The 17,582-nt window shown below is 37.5% G+C and overlaps 1 protein-coding gene across 1 annotated transcript; it reads right to left on the reverse strand.

The window, feature by feature from the left end:
- Positions 1 to 357: 357 nt before the first annotated feature.
- LOC143633535 (uncharacterized) lies at positions 358 to 9,736 on the reverse strand. The gene is made up of 27 exons (XM_077101818.1): positions 9,675 to 9,736; positions 8,720 to 8,829; positions 8,518 to 8,628; positions 8,211 to 8,354; positions 7,836 to 8,123; positions 7,629 to 7,753; positions 7,431 to 7,552; positions 7,245 to 7,336; positions 6,967 to 7,165; positions 6,794 to 6,860; positions 6,140 to 6,288; positions 5,958 to 6,028; positions 5,679 to 5,852; positions 5,451 to 5,522; positions 5,248 to 5,346; positions 5,082 to 5,171; positions 4,908 to 4,983; positions 4,711 to 4,804; positions 4,562 to 4,631; positions 4,295 to 4,474; positions 4,039 to 4,161; positions 2,866 to 2,949; positions 2,601 to 2,785; positions 1,510 to 1,648; positions 1,346 to 1,405; positions 582 to 686; positions 358 to 505 (listed from the first exon to the last, which is right to left on the reverse strand). Exons 6-27 carry the CDS (start codon positions 7,727 to 7,729, stop codon positions 392 to 394), a joined length of 2,466 nt encoding a protein of 821 aa, XP_076957933.1. The 5' UTR covers positions 7,730 to 7,753; positions 7,836 to 8,123; positions 8,211 to 8,354; positions 8,518 to 8,628; positions 8,720 to 8,829; positions 9,675 to 9,736; the 3' UTR covers positions 358 to 391.
- Between the last annotated feature and the right edge of the window lie 7,846 nt (positions 9,737 to 17,582).

Raw genomic sequence — 17,582 nt, forward strand, 5'->3', positions numbered from 1 at the left:
ATTCCTTCAAAACCAGCATAAAAGTTATGTTATAACTTTAGTTATAAGAGAGAAATTACCAATACACACACAAGTAACATAAGAAAATTCACGTCAATTGAGTCACACTTACCACAATATTAAATGACAGAAATAAACCATTGTACAAGATATCCACAAGACTGATAACTTTTATTTCTATCCCAACTTATGTCAGATAAATTAACCAAAAAAGATAAATAATCTTGAAAATTACTACAAGAGACATGGGTGAGGTGGGGATGACAAACAAACTAACAAATTGGAAAAAAAAAAAGAAAAACAATTAATTATTAGTTAATAAAAAGAAATTTAAAAAAGAAAAAAAAAAGGCTATACTTGTACAAAGATGGCTTTTTCTAACCATCTACTGTTACATGAAGTAGCTGAGAGCCTTCTTTCTTCTAGAACCTCCCTCTCCATACAACTCATTCCATTGCACAAGCTCATTCATGTTTACAGACTCAGATGACACACTTGCGCAAACCTATCAAATGAAAAATTACCCTTTTAACCTCCTAAATCATTTTAGTAACAAAATAAGACAATAACGCATTCTTAACCTGCTCATGAGCGAATTTAAAGTCATCAAAGTTTAAAGGCCGAATATCAGAACTTTCACTTAAAGCCGGAGCCAGCTTTCCATCCGCTAGAGCTGCGGCACGCTCCTGCCATTCAATAAAAGTTATTATAAAATTTAGAGAGAATTGCACAAATGGTTCTTGCGCTAGGTTTTAGAAAGGGAAAATGCCACAGAAAAGTAACCAAGTTTCAAAAGGGTTCCAATTCGGTAGCTCATGCAATTTTAGCCCAAATCAGGCCACTAAATCTTCAAATCGAGCCTCATCAGATTTTTTATGCGCCAAGAAAGCAATAGAGAAGATGTGGGGGTCGGGATTTGAAATATATCTAGTTATATTTAAAAATTAAAAAAATGTTAACTATATTAATAATTAAAAAAATAAAATTCACGTTACCACTCCACATCAATATCAAAAAATTATAAAAAGATTTCCTCATTGAAAGATAAATGAATGCTAAAAAAATGTTAAAACCTATAATTTAAATCATAAATGTAAGTTGAGTGACTTAACTGAAACACTTTTTAAACTTGAGTGACCTAATTGTAACACTTACAAAACTTGGTTACTACTCTATTAACGGAAAAATTATGTCATCTTTCAAACTCCAGAGCTCCTCATGTGAAAGGCAAATGACATCGCTTTTCCACTAAAAACTAACTGGGATTTAAGGATGGAAACTAAACGTGCAACCCTCTCACAAATGTTTGAATAATTTTGCAATTTTCTATAAACTTTATGAATACCTTTTTTTCCTTCTCTATGATCTCTCTGATTGGGCGATGTGCAGCGGTTACACACAAATTCTGCAATATAAAATATCAAAAGACATAGGTCACTTACAAGTTACTAGTTACAACACTTCCCATTACTAAAATTTAAAAAACTAAAAAGGGAGAATATTAAAAACCTTAAGGTCACTTCCGGAATATCCTTCGGTCATGTTAGCCACTGCATCCAAATCTACATCGGGAGACAAGTCCTCTTTGGCTAGAATAACTTTTAGAATCTTTGCTCTATTTGGTGCGTCGGGTAAATTTACCATTAATCTTCAAAAGGAAAAACATAAAAAGTCTTGTTAGCATACAAATGGGTTGAACCTGTAAAGTTAAAAATACAATGTTAGCTAAAAGGAAGCGGGTCAAACGGGTAAAAGTCGTTCACTATGTATTATTAATACGTTAAAGTATTAAACCCCCTAAATCATTTTACTCAAAGTAGATTACCATTCATAAAACTTAAACCAAAAAGTAGGTGTATACATGTGTCGGTTTGCTTTCGTTTTGGGCTCAAACCGAACCAAAGACCAAAAAATTCGGTTTACAGGTTTTTAAGAACCGTCCGGTTTCGGTTTCTACAATGAGCTTGGTTTAATTTCGGTTTTACCATTTGGGCTTGAGAATGTTGAGTCAGAACAAAAATTGACCCAACATAATGTATTTAGCCTGAAATGTTGAACCTAAATCTTATAGTTTATAAATTATTAATTGATCATTACATATTTAGATTTAAATTTTTTGGGCTAGACCATTTACTAATTTAATCAGTTTTTCGGTTATTTCGGCTCGGTTTTTTCAGGTTATTGATAGCAACCAAACCAACTGTAAACGGGTTTCTGATTAATGTAAAACTGTATATACTAAAAGAGATGACCCATTCCTTATATAGAGTTGGAGAGAGGCCTTTAAGCAAATAATAATTACAACAGACCGGTGCCTAGCATACATGCTAGGACCTATAGTTAAATACCTAGGTTGCATGCAAGGGCATAGATAAATAACTTACTAACACCATCAAATCGGTTTTTTAAAAAACACATAGCCAAACTGCCATTTTTTAATGACTTGATTTACGTCTGTTGATTCGGTTACAGTTCGGTTATATTTCGGTTCCGTGCACACCCTTACAAAAAAGTGTTTCTGGTCAACCCAAACTGTGCAAAAACCTACCCGTTTTCACCCACAACGGGACCCACCATACAGAATTTGGAGCATATGATACCTGCGGGGAAGCCTTCTAATCACAGCTTCATCAAGATCAAACGGTCTGTTTGTGGCCGCAAGAACAAGAACCCGTTCTGTATCTTTTGTGCGAAGACCATCCCAATTCACCATGAATTCGTTTTTCATTTTACGCATGGCTTCGTGTTCTCCAGGATTCTCCCTCCTCCCCAACATGCTATCCACCTTGAAAAATAAATCAAGGTATGCTTTATCAATTACTTATTCAATATGATTATAAAATAGAATAAGTTCAATAATCATACTTCGTCCACGAAGATAACACTGGGAGATATTTTGCTAGCCAATGTGAACACAGCCTTCACATACTTCTCACCCTCACCAAACCACTGAATAAGAGAATATAGAAAGAAAAAAGTGAGCAAAAGCTTTGTCAAAAGGCAACTCTTAACACTTATATAGAGAATAGAGAACGGGTTAGACAATGAGTCAAACGGGTTCAAGTTCATAAGGGTCTTTTTACAATAGTCCAAATGCCTTCAATAGTCCCACAAACACTTCTTTGTTTATTTCTTTAGACAAAAAAAAAAGTAAGGGTGTGCATGAAACCGAATTACCCGACCCGTAACCGAATTAAACGAACCCGAATTAAATGGGCCTAACCAAAAACCGACAAATCAGTTTAATTTTTTTTTTTTGAAAACCGAAAGTAGTGGGCTATGGTTATTGATATATCCATCACCGAAAAAACCGAGTATGCTACATACATGGTTAACCGAACTGACTTAATGCATATTAATATTATGGATTATATAATTTTTCAACACTACGAAAAATAGACAAATGTGAAAAGATAAAGCTCAAATTATTCAATCTCAAATGTCTAATAGCAATTCATTAAGTAGTTCAAAATTTCAAGCCCAAACTTTCAGGCCCAATTACATTGTTTTGAGTTACTTTATTCAAGCCCAAACCTTTTATGACCAATTCTAGTTCACAGTTAACAGACCAGACCTAGAACCAAACCAAATCAATATGTGAAACCAAGTAACCATAACCAATCGGTTAGCATTCTCTGGTTAACCAAATGTTCAATTATGATTATGGTTTTGGGCCAAAACTTATCTGATCTCAACCAACCTATGTACACCCCTAGAAAAAAAAATAATAATGTACTTGAACTGTCTTTAGTTGAAAAAAAAATGATTAATTTTTAGGCTTGTTTAATTTATATGCAGAAACTTGTGAAACCAAGTAACCATAACGTATCGGTTAGCGTTCTCCGGTTAACCAAATGTCCAATTATGGTTATGGTTATGGTTTTGGGCCAAAACTGATCTGATCCAAACCAACCCATCTACACCACTAGAAAAAAAAACAAATAATGTGCTTGAACTGTCTTTAGTTGAAAACAAAATTGATTAATTTTTAGGCTTGTTTAATTTATATGCAGAAAGTTGTGAAATTAATGTGTTGACCTTTGATGTGATGCTTGACATGGATATATTTATAAAGTTAGCACCAGCTTCAGTAGCCACAGCCTTAGCCAGCATAGTCTTTCCGGTTCCAGGAGGCCCAAACAAAAGAATGCCTTTGCATGGCTGTGATTTTAAAACTAATATCAGATATCAATTTGCTCCAAATATATATATTCAAGCTTAGACATTTATATTCATGCCAGCTTGGTATGCAGAGTAAAAATGTATATATTATATATTCAGAAAGAGTGAAAACCTTGGTTAATTGGCCTTTGCAGAAAAGTTCAGGTCTTTGTAGAGGGAGCATAACCAACTCCTTTAATGTATCTTTGACCTTTTCAAGTGCTCCAATATCATCAAAAGTTACTCCAATGTCACTAGGAGGTATGACATCACCCAGAAGTCTTTTCTCAAATTCATTTTCCGTCACAACATCCTATAATTGTATAATATTATTATATCAGCAACATTGGTATGCAACGGTTTCAGGTAACAATCAACCAACATAGATCACCGAAATCACCTTGAGAGACTTCTTCAAACTCTTGGATTCATTTTGAATTGCTTGGAGCATTTCAATACCATACTGTATACTGTCAGGTAGCAGTGTATAGAAATAAGAAACAGGAAACTCTAAAGAACGAAAACAAGAGACTTTTATAATTTAAATACCTCTCATTTGATAGAACAAGTTTTGCATCGGGATTGGCTTGAGCATGTTGCATTAAATGATGGCTTAAAGCCCATCCAACCACTTTCTCAGCACCTTGAATAACCAAAACTTTAATTAGTTTAAACAATAATTTCTCTTATGATATATCTTAAATGTAGTATATGTAATATGATGGAAGAAAAAACACTCAACATACTTTCGTTTGTAAGCAACTGATCCTTGATGCACAATGTGTCCAGCACGTTACATTCTAATCCACTGCGGTTAAGAACCTGCATAGTAATTGTTGTCATTATGCATTAAATTTTATAGATTGCAGTACCCACAAAGTTGGTAATTGGTAATTAACTATAAATGAAAACTTGCTTACATTACGTAAATGATTAAGATTCCCTTTCATCTTTAAGGTTTCAGCATCTCGGTCCAAATGTTGTTTCCAACTAGCAAGGAGATTCTCATCCTGCAGAATCTCACAATTCATAAATGTGTGTGTGTGTGTGTATGAGACAAGAAGCCAATCAGACTTAGGCACAAACCTGAGGAATGTGAATGGCAACTTTATTAGGAAAAAATCTAGTTAAAAGCTTAGTTGCCTTAGGAACTTCCTTCCCCCTTTCATGTAATCTTCCAATATCCTGAAAAATGTTTTTTCTTTAATTTATTACACCAAGGTTTCTTGTAAGGTTTAACTTAAGATATTTTTTTACACGGATGATATAATAGAGGCAAAAGCCATTACCGGAAGATTAAAGTCAAGCAGAGCGGTTTGGTGGCTACCAAATTTTGTGAAAAGTAAACCACCAGGATGTGACTGTAATAAAAGCATATTGAATGCAATTATTAACAAAGATAACTCATTACTCATTTAGAAAAGCTATAAATCTAAAAAAAATAAGTGTAAAAGGAAAATAAACATAAAGATGGTACAGTGTCCTCTCAAAATTAACAACTATGTGATTTGATTTACCTTTTCTTTGCGACTGTCGGTGTGAGTTTGTGAACCGATTACAACAACATTGTTTGGGAGCTTTTCGAGCCAGTCTTTAAATGTGGAATATGAATCTGAGCTCCCAACAATGGACTTCTCTGCATCTTTCATGAACAAAATGAAAGGAATAGTCCTACTCTCACTGGATACAACCTGCCAGGAAAAAAAACAAAGCTATAAAAAAAATATAATTATGCTAAAAAGCTAAAGCTGTGAAATCCAAGCAAAATATAATTATGCTAAATAGCAAAAGCCTACCTCAAACAGCGTGCTGATGAGTACTTTATCAAGATCTTGTGCACCCATGGAATCCAAGCGAAGCTCATTGACTGGTAGAGAGAGAGAACACGTATAATGAAACACCATGTTAGATGGAGTAAAAATGTCCATGAAAACAAGATACTTCAAGTTTATGTGCATGTGGAAAATTAACAAATTACCAGAGCAAAAGAATCCATAACCACCATCACAAAGTCCACCTAAGTCAACCCCATCAGAAATTGGTTTATCAAATTTTACACCGATTTTCGAGAGAGAATTGTCTTCAAAAGGTAAAAGAACCCTCCCACGAGCCCCAGAAGTTGGACCCCTAAGGTCAAGAAAACATAGCAACCATGAAAATAACTAAGAAAAACATTTAAATAAAAACATAAACCATTTTTTTAATAAAATACTTTAGAAGATTGTATGATATATAAGCATGTAAGTGGAGGCGGCAAGATGTGTTAAATACGATATGTAAAAGCTCACATAATAAACCAATATTTTAATAATATGACTTAGAAGTTGTATGCACTAATGATACACTTCGGGTGACTTTCCATCCATTTGACCATTCCATTTTTGAGATATAACAAAACCAGTAATTGGCTCATTCATAAGAATACAGTTCAAGATTGCCATCTGTGAACCTATAACAGATATTTATTGTATATAATATGACTACAAATACTATATTTTTACATTAATAGTCTAAAATGAACATCGACCAACTTTTAAAACTGGTAAAAATTGCCACCTCATAAATACTCAGAACTTAAATTTAGCTTTCACACAGACAACCAAACGAACAAGTTGAAGTAACCAAATTGCACCTTAAAGAAGATGAAGAAGGGTATATGCTTCCTCCAGATGCAGAACCTATAAACTTTACTCTATCACCTACAAATTTGTACTTCATTTGAGTTAGGAAAAAAAACAAAAACAAAAAAAGAGAAACAAATTAAATAAGCAAAGAATAAACAACAATTCAGTTAACAGAACGTACCCAGTTTGAATGTGGGACTTTTGGAGGTTCCTGCAGTAGGTGTAACAAAGTCAGCCTCCATTTTCTGTTGTGGGTCATGAGGAACATTTTCATTTCCGGATACATCTAATTCATTATTGGTACTTGTAGTTCCAGGACTTCGCTTTGAAACATTGCTAGTACTCCCCTCTTTCAATAGCTCAGCTTTTGATGATAAACCCTGCAATTCAATTGAAAGACTTAGTTTTTGTAAAACTAATTCTAAAAGAGATTAACTGTAGAATAATGATAGATCTTACACCCAGAAACGAATGGCTATCAAATATAAGCAATTTAGCCCCATAATAATGCGCAAGCGCTTTTGTTAGCATCTCCTGATAAATTTCAGAACCTGAAAAAATGTTTAGAAAAAAATATTTATATAAAAAAGAAAGATTCAAACTTTAATTTGATCAGATGATAAAAAAGTAGTATTAGTAACATACTTGCAGGACCAGAAAGCAAGATTCTAGGATTCATTGTAGGGAGTTCAGAAGCATATTTAGCTTGGTCTCTATGCTTCAAGTGTATATAAGAAGCTGCAATAAGCACATTTTTGGTGTTCTCGCTGCATAAAGTAACAGCATTTAAGTAGCATATCCTTGCATTCGTTTATAACATAAACGTGAGATTAGATATAAAACCTTAAATAATATGGAAAATCATCAAAAGAAACATCAATTTCACGCCCATCAATAATCGCAGCAAGAATCTCTTCCTTCAACATTGCCGATCTTACAGACATTCCTGGTGCCACTGCAGGCTGTGCCTGTCCAAAAATATATTTGCATAATAACCCAACCACAGCTGTTGAAATACCTTAAAAATAATTAGGTAAAAATCATACTTACATTTCCTGTTTCGGTAGCTCCAATTTCAGATGCACTATCTTTGCCTGTATTTGTAGCTGAATTTACTTCTAGACCATCAGTCTCATCATTATCAACATTAGTTGCCGTTTGCACAACTTTCTTCAAATGAGACAAATCTGGTCTCAGATTAGATAAAGATGCCAATATAGAAGCACCTGCAACTGCTGATGCGTCCCCTGCATGCCTTTCAATATGCAGCCTTTTCAGGTCTCCACCACGAACATATGTACGCGGTCTTATCAAATCGTTTGGTAGTTTCTGAAAAATCTGTTTGAAAAGAAGTTAAAGAAGATCTTGAAAGGGAAAATAGCAAACAATGCATTTAACATAACATTTATGCTAAAAGAAGGATACATAAGCGTGATTCCCAGAACCAAAAACAACTTCATCCCCTGGATTCAAAACACAGCTTGTTCCCTTTTTAATAGTCTTTCCATTAACAAGAAGAGTTCCCTTGCTTCCTTTGGTTTCAAGAATAGCTACAGGACCACCTTCGCGCTGATCATGTCGACAAATAGTAAGTATTCATACTGCAAATAGAAAATATGGAGTTCATCTCCAAAAACCCTAATAATCCACATGAACTATTTTTGTGCTTAATGTAATGTGAATCCCTTAAATAGTGGCATGAAATCAAAAGTTCAAAACTATTACTCAATACCTCATCACGCTTGATACTGCAAAGAACAGCACTTATATCCTTAACTATAAGACTAGAATTCTTGCTTGATCCAATTATAAAGGTGCTTGTATAAAGAGTTATTGATTGGTTCTACAAAAAAACAATGCATTTCACTATTTCAGCTTCATAATATTAATCACTCGTAGCATGTAATTATTCATTTCTAAAGGTGTGTACAAACCAGTGAAGTCTGAGAAAGAAGTCTGCACCAAGGTGAAGCCACCTCACATCTTTGACCTTGCTTCCATGGATGATACACTCTCGGTTTCTCTGCTAAAACTGGCGCTGCACCTTCATAACAATCAACACAGTCTCATCTTTAATCCCAATTTTCTTATTCTTAACATTTTAGCAATTGATTGAACCTTTGTAGGTAAAGAAAGCAGATATAAAGTTAAGCAAGCAATCATGCATTTATGCTGACTTATCCAAACCTAATTTGATTCTAAATCAACATGGTCTCTCATCTTTAATCCCGTTTTTCTTTTTCTTGAAACATTTTAGCAATTGATTGCATCTTCGTAGGTAAAGAAAGCAGATACAAATTTATACAAACAATTATGCATTTATTTTAACTTATCCAAACCTAATTTGATTCTAAACCAACACAGTCTCTCATCTTTAATCCCATTTATCTTATTCTTTAAACATTATAGCAACTGATTGCATCTTTGTAGGTAAATAAAGCAGATATAAACTTATTCAAAACAATCATGCTTTCGTGTTGACTTATCCAAACCTAATTTCCTTCCAAACCAACACAGTCTCTCATCTTTATTCTTATCCTTCAAGCATTTAAGCCATTGATTGCATCCTTGTAGGTAAACAAGACATATATAAAGTTAAGTAAACAATATGCAATTATGTTGACTTATCCAAACCTAACTTGATTCTAAACCAACACGGTCTCTCATCTTTAATCCCACTTTTCTTATCCTTCAAACATTTAAGCAACTAATTACACAAACAATCATGCATTTAATGTTGACTTATCCAAACCTAATTTCATTCCAAACTACACACATGCATCCTTCCTCATTTCAATCTCATCAGACTAGATTCAACAATGCAGAACCACAAACACATCCAACAACACACATGCAATCAATTCATATCACAAGCATTCAACAACTCACCTTGAGCTATGGGAGTAACAACAACCGAAGCAGCCGGAGCAACCGCCTCGCCTCCGTCTTTCGGTCCAGCATTCTCCGCCCGATCCGAACTCAGTTCCTTGGATTCTTTCTCCTTCTCCACAACAGGCGTCGATTTCTCCGATGCACCTCCATTATCAACCTATAAAGCAAAATCAGTCCAAAAACGAACATGAAATTAATTGAATTAGGCGGAAATAGCGTTACGAATTACCTTCTGGCGTTTAGGAGACGGTGGTTTCTGATCAGAAGATGATGATGACGAACGTTTGTTATTGTTGTTGTTGGATATGGATCCGCTGCGACGCGTAGACACCATATCTTCTGTGTTCGTCTTCGTCCTCTCGTAGAGAAGAGACACACAAGGAAGAGGAGGCTCTAGAGAGAGAAACCGAATGTGAACAAGGGAATAATTATAATAATGATATGACAAAATATATTTTTTCCTAAAGAAGAAGATTAGTGATAAGTTATGTGTTATGGCGAGCAGACGTTGGAGTTACCACTTTGGTTCCTCTTACACACTTTGGGGTATCTACCTTTTGAATTTTGTACTTTGTACCACCATTGTTTGATTTATCATGTGCAAATACTTTAGGGTGAGTAAGTTTACCAAATTGGGCGAGTTGGTTAGAGTTGGTTATGGTTAAAACCCGAGCGTGTTAAAATAAGAGAGTGACAGTTTGATTATGGTTAAAACGAGTTTTGAAAAAACAGACTCGACTTTAAATAAGTTGTTTACTAAGTTCACCTGATGGCTAGTGGTGGTAGCAGTAGTTGTGGCCACGAAAATGGTGTCGGTGTGACGGTGACAAAGATGGCGAGGTTGTGTCGGGGTCGATGTGGTGTGTGGCGGCAAATGTGAATGTATTGTTACTCCTACTTTTGAATAACTGAGGTATAAAATTTTCATGTATATGAATACAAAATTGTCGATGAGTCTTTATACTTTAAACCATGCTAATTGTCCTTACTATTTTGTTCTTAGACCTATTTAGTCACTTTTGTGTAAACTAAAATGATCCGACATTAAGCCTTTCAAATGATTAACGAATATTCGCATTCAACAATACTCCTATAATGTTTTTAATGTGATATTATTTATCGATGTGTAATTATGTCAGCTTGTTTATTTTCTTTTTGCAAATTCAGTATAGTCTTTCATCAAATGTTTATATAATGTTTGTGAAGCTGTTAATAGATTTTGTCTCACGTATATACCTTTCAAAATGAATATTCATAATTTCTAAAAAAAAATACGTAAAAAAGCATGTTGATTATATCCAAATTTGGAGCACCAATCATTTTAATTAATCATGGGTAGTGATACTATTGCTGACATAATAACCTCTATACGAAATGCCGATATGTATAAAAAAAGCGTGGTTCGAGTAGCATCTACTAATATCAGCCAAAGTATTGTTAAAATACTTTTACGAGAGGGTTTATCGAAAACGTGAGAAAACATCGAGAAAACAACAAATATTTTTTGGTTCACATGCTTAGTTGTGATTTGTAATAACATGTATTTTGTAAACTCCGTTTATCATATTATTCAATTTATTCTAAATTTTTAAAATATTTATCCTCTGGTGTTTGCCTTCAAGAGTTCAGAAAAAGGTGAATTTCGAAAACCTTTAAATGCAATCCATAAACATTGAGGGGTTAAAAAATATAATGAAATTAACAATATAATTGAAAAACATAACTTTCAAGTTCCAATAATGTGTTTTTGGTTAGTGATAGAAGAAAAATGAAATTGGAAAATATTCACTCATTCATTGAAATTCAACCATCGTTTATATAACCTATGAAATTCAACACATTCCATTAGAATGTTTAAACATTACCATAAAGCCCATTCTCATCAAAAATAATATATGGTCAAACGAAATTAGTTTTCTTTTTACTTTTCCTGTTGATTTTCAAACAATTGTACCTCTATATAATCCTGTAAACTAAAATAATTCTTCTTTCCTAATTTCTTGTTTTTCTTTCTCTCCCGTTTCTTCTGTACATAAATATTGATCATTTCATCGGATTAAAATGCATATTACTTCATGAGCTTAAATTCAAAACTAAACTTACTAGAGAAAAGGTAGCGCCTTAAAGTAAAATCAATTGGAAAAAGTAAGGTAATTGGTTTGACACGTTAATGAAACTTTGTTTTGCTTATCATTTTTTTTTCTGGATTGTTTATCTACAAAGACGAATTTTCTTTTAGTGTTGGAGGTCGGCGCCAGTTTATTGGCTCATGGATTGTATACGATTTTTTTTTATCAAAAATAGTGGCTTTAATATAAGAAAAATGGCTTTAGGTCTTTGACAAGGAAGTAAATGGGATTTAGGTGTCCAGTCATCTGGCTGGATTGAGTTTCCGCCTGTTCCCGCAGCTGCGGATACAAGCCATCAGGGAAGGCTACCTGCGCAGCAAAGCTACACGCACAAGGCACTTAACTCTTAAATAATTCAGTAATGTCACCTGAAGAAGGAGTGAGCAAGCCGGGAACACTCCCGCACAAAGCCGGGAGAACTCCCGCCCAAATGAGCCAGTCCGTACGATACTGGAGGATCTTTTGTACTGTACCTGACGAGGTATGGACAAAAGATCTGACCAAGGATACGACAGCTCACTGACAACAGTATGACGAGCAGCACGCTCTTGTACTGTATGTCACTATTAGCCGCTGCCTACTCACCAACCTGTCGGAGGACGTGCATGGCATGGCCTGCAGTTGGTGGAACAGAAATAGTACACAGCCGGCCTGGTCACTATCAGCCGCTGCCTATCCACCAACCACCAGCATGGCATGTGCGTAGCCCACAGTTGGCAGAACAGGAACACTATTCAGCCGGCTGTACCTGCTTGGAAACCTACCTTCGGCTATAAATACTCCAACCTTGGAATGGTATTATCTTATCTCATATCTCATATCTCATATCTCATATCTTGATATATTACCTGATATCTGCTCTAGTCATTCTCTTAATATACACTTATATTCAAGAGCAATCTAGTCCGATTCTCACGCCGGAGGGTGGTCACAAGGAGGTACCCCCCCCCCTTCTCAGTAACGAGCTCACGGTGTCTGTTTTGCATGTTATCAGAAGAACCATCTTCGCCGGATCTAACCCCTCGTGGGAAACATCTATTTAACCCCCAGATTATCCGTAATCTGCCCGGGGTCGATTAGTGTTTCTTCATTGGCGCCATCCGTGCATAAAAGCTATAACTTAATTCTTTTTCAGTTTTCTCAAAACTTCTGGAAAGATGGTTAAAGTTACTCCGGTCCCAAAACCAACGAGTGACCAAGAAACCCCGGTAACCACAACCCCAGCTACTGGGGGGAATACCGGCGACTACACAGTTTTTACGAACACTACCCCGGTTACCCAAGCCGGAGCAAGTGCAGTAAATTTTACGAACACTACCCCAGTTACCCGAGCTGGGGCGAGTGCAGTAAATAATCTTTCACTGGGATTCACCGATACCCGGTTAGAGAGACAACGAACGAGGATCCCCCGCAAAACACTCGATGAAGTTAAAGCGTGGGCGGAAGCACGTCAAAAAGAATTCCAAGCTGAGTTGGATGAACGCTTACGTTCACTCCAACAGGCTGTTGAATTCGGAGAGTACTTGGACGATGATTCGGAGGAATCCGATAGTGACGCAAACCCTCGTCATAGGGCGAAAGGGAAGCGTAAGGAAACGGACTCCCAACCGAGAAGGCATTTTGGAGAAACCTTCAAACCAAAAAACGCGGGTGGAAACCCACGTGACTTCTCCAAAACATTTAGACCAACTGCTGCAAATGCGGGAACGTCCAAATTTGCAAGGGACATTGCGGAAGCAATCGCCCCGAAAAGTGCCAAACAGATGTCCAACATTGGCACTTACGATGGTATATCTGATCCAGACGATCATTTGAACAGATTCACAGCGGGGGCAACCGTCAGTAGTTTGACGGAACCTACGTGGTGTTACATGTTCCAAATGACGCTTGTTGGGGCAGCTAGAGCGTGGTTCGATCGTCTACCGGTCCACCACATCTACGATTGGGCAGACTTCCAGCAGAAGTTCAGCCAACACTTCAGCCAACAAAGAAAGTATACCGAAGAGCAATGGACAATCCTCAACTGCATCCAAGAGGAAGATGAGTCTTTACTAGACTTCATCACGCGCTTCAATTCAAAGAAGCTAAGTCTGGGCACTATCAGCGAAGATCTTGTTCGCGCTGCTTTCATCCAGGGCGCGAAAGACCCAGAGCTCATCTGCACCTTAACGGGTAAAGATGGCATGCCGTCCACATGGGATGCCATCATGACAGCAGCTAAACGCTTTGCGGAAACGGAGAAGCAACTGGGTAGAGATCTCCCCCAGAGCACAAACCTCTACACCCAGAAAACAAGAGAAGACAACGTCCTTACCGCCCGACTAAACAAAAAGCGGAAGCTAGGCATTTGGCAGTCAAGGGTAAACTTTGACACCTCATCCAGCTTGCAACATCGGTTAGGCGGAAGGGATAACGTACAGTCGAACCAGAACTCCAGATGGACGCCACTCACCAAAAGCGTCACCGAAATATTCGCCACTGAGAAGCTCCCATGGCCAAAGGCTCCAATAATCCGACATCGTCACAATGCTGATCGAAGCAAATACTGTGACTTTCACAAGACAAAAGGCCACAACAATGAAGAATGCACAGACTTGAAGGACAGCGTCGAAGCATTTGTCAGAGATGGGACGCTCGCGCACCTCGTGGCGTAACGAACGCTGAGCAGGCTGATGCGTGTAGAACCCCAGTTGGGGAAAACACGAATAAAACTGCAGCTTCAATGTTGGAGACTACATACTGCGTAAACAACGAGATTCCGAACCAAGTGCATATCGGCTCGAAAGGCTCGATGACACTCCCAAGAACATGTAAGGGAGCTCAATTACACAGTCTGCATGTAGATCAATTCCAAACTTGTAAAAGAAAAGGCCCAGAGCCACTTCTAATGGAAATGATTCTCCTTATCACATTGACGCTGATGATCTTACATTTATACTTATGAACTTTCCACACTAATATGCCGGTCTTCACCGCATACATAAGTGGGGAAAGAAGTCGTTGCGTGTGGAAGGCGGCAAAACCCGCATAAACACAAAGAACGACAAACCTTCACGCAGGTCAGTCATAGGTAAAGTTCGGTCATCCCACTAAATGAAAGTGCCGGTCTTAGCCGCACAAATCATGATAGAGGAAACCGAACTAACCTATTGATAACCGCGCGTCGAACGGTTAATTTATTCAAAACACTGATGCCGGTTTTCACCGCATAAGTGTAAAGAAAGCGTTGCGTGTGGACGGCGGCAAAACCCGCGTAAACACAATAAACGGAAAACCTTTACGCAGGTCAGTTATAGGTAAAGTTTGGTGATCCCACTAAATGAAAGTGCCGGTCCTAACCGCACAAATCATGATAGAGGAAACCGAACTAACCTATTGAAAACCGCGCGTCGAACGGTTAACTTATTCTAAACACTTAGAAAATTTCTAACGAAAAGATGAGGAAAACCTTCACGCAGGTCTCTCATAGGTAAAGTTTGTTCATCCTACTAAATGCAAGTGACTGTTTTACCCGCACAATCATGATAGAGGAAACTGAACTTTAACCTATCGACAACCGCGCGTCGAACGGTTAACTTATTCAGAACACTTAGAAAATATCTTCAAGGAAAAAATGAGGAAAACCTCCACGCAGGTCAGATATAGGTAAAGTTTAGCCATCCTACTAAGTGCAAGTGACGGTCTAACCCGCACAATCACGAAAGAGGAAGCAAAACTTTAACCTATTATCTGCCACGTGGATAGGTTAACTTATTCAAAGTACTTAAGAAATTGCTAAGTTAAACTACAGTATGCACAAGCGAATCATACATTGTTTATGCGGCAAAACAAGTGCCAAATTAAACTATATGCATGAGCAAGTCGTACAACGTTTATAAAGCAAGAGTAGCGGTCCTACCCGCACAAAGATTTATATTCCATAATAATTCAAGTATTACAAGAATGGCCGGGTATCTACCCGCCTACAAGAATACAAATCTATACAATGTAAACATATCCTAACAGTGGGAAGGAATCTAAAGGTTCAAGCTTCAGGACCACTCCCTCCAAACCCACTTGTACCCGCACCATCAGTTGGCTGTGGCGGTTCAAGGAAGGTCTTAAGAATGGTTAGCCCATCATCAGCAGCACGATCTTTGTGACATCTGCCCCGATCCGACCCGACCCAGGTACCCGTTTATCTGACCCGATCTCTTTCTTTTATGATTTAGTATTTATTTATGCTTATACTTTACTTTTAATAATAATATATATTTTCCTTCCCGCCTCTTTCTCTCTCTTTCTTTCCGCCGTTCCGTCCCTCTCCTTCTCTCTTTCCGCCTTCTTTTCCCTCTTGTCGCCGTCCCGCCCTTACGCCTTGTTTCCCTCTTTTTCTTCTAACTCTTTGCTTGTCATTTGTTCCTTCCCGCCTAAGGTTGTCTGCGCAGCTCCACGCGCCAGACCCCTTACAAGGAATCCTGCGTGAAGACCACTTGTTTCAGCGATACGCGAGACGAACTCTTCTCGCAGCACGCTAAGAATTGTAATTCTTCTCGCAGCGCGCTAAGAACGGTAGTTCTTCCCGCGACACGCTAAGGATTTGTAATTCTTCTCGCAGCACGCTAAGAATCGTAGTTCATCCCTCGACGCGCGAAGAATTATAGTTCTTCCCGCGGCGCGCTAGGAATTTTAGTTCTTCCCGCGGCGCGCTAAGAAATGTGATTCTTCCCGCGGCGCGTTAAGGTTGGTTCTGTCTGCCTTCGCGCTCGCGCACTTTTGCCTTCGCGCTCGAGCCTCCTCGCGCTAAACCCTTTGGGTTTTCTTCTGTTTAATCTAGCCGTTTGCTTTTGTGTTGTCTTATCTTTTGTGCTGTTGACCTAATCTGCTTTATGTCTGAAAAGTTACTTTCGGCGCAGCATGCGCACCAACCCCATTGGTTGGCAGATAAAGTGACTGACATAATCTTTTAAGATCTGCTTTTGCCATGCTTGACCGGTACCTTTTTCTGATCTGCCCATGCTTTTTTTTACTGTTCCCTGACAGCTTTATCTTGCCCCCTGCAGCTGCCATATCTTTTGATATCTTTTGCTTTTGGAATCTTTTGCTTTTTGAGATCTTTTCCCCTTTTTCTAGGGATTGTGTTCCCTAGGGTTTCTCTATAAATAATAATGTTATTTTTCTTAACACTACACACACAAACACTTAATCTCTCCTGTTCTCCTTGCTCTCTCTGCCGCCTCCCTCTCTGCCTCCGTCTTCCTCCCTGTTCTGCCCTGCTTTTCCGGTAATATATATTATAATTTACTTATTAATTATGCTAACTTATAATCAAGACTTAAATCAATTCATTAAAACAATAATCTTATTTATAGGTTAACTTGTGCTTGTTTAAAGTTGGTTCTTGCTTTATCTTACACCGCATCGTTTATCAAGTGAGTAATCTCGTACCTAATCCCTTTTTGCTTTTAATGTTTTTGGATGTTCATGTGTTCATACAAACTTAGAGTCTTAAACTTGTTTATGAGCTTTAGTCGCGCAGTATCCCATGTGTTGAGGACGTTTACTTGGCTGTTTATTTGTATGTGTGTATCATTAACCGCTTTGTTCGGCCTATTCCGCTGTTTTCATGGATCCATTAGATGAACACGGGAGACCTATCGTTTACGGTTTTCTTTGTTTACACTTGCACAGATGTTTTCTCGTTTTTGTGCTCAATTGGGAGCACGGATTGAACTATGAACTATGAGCTATGATCTATTTAGGCTTGATCACAATCTGATTGCACCCTTGTTAAACA

The sequence above is a fragment of the Bidens hawaiensis genome, unplaced genomic scaffold (assembly GCF_021521415.1).
Source record: "Bidens hawaiensis isolate Kalapana, Puna unplaced genomic scaffold, B.hawaiensis_p1.1 tig00006773_1, whole genome shotgun sequence".
NCBI classification, from domain to species: Eukaryota; Viridiplantae; Streptophyta; class Magnoliopsida; order Asterales; family Asteraceae; genus Bidens; species Bidens hawaiensis.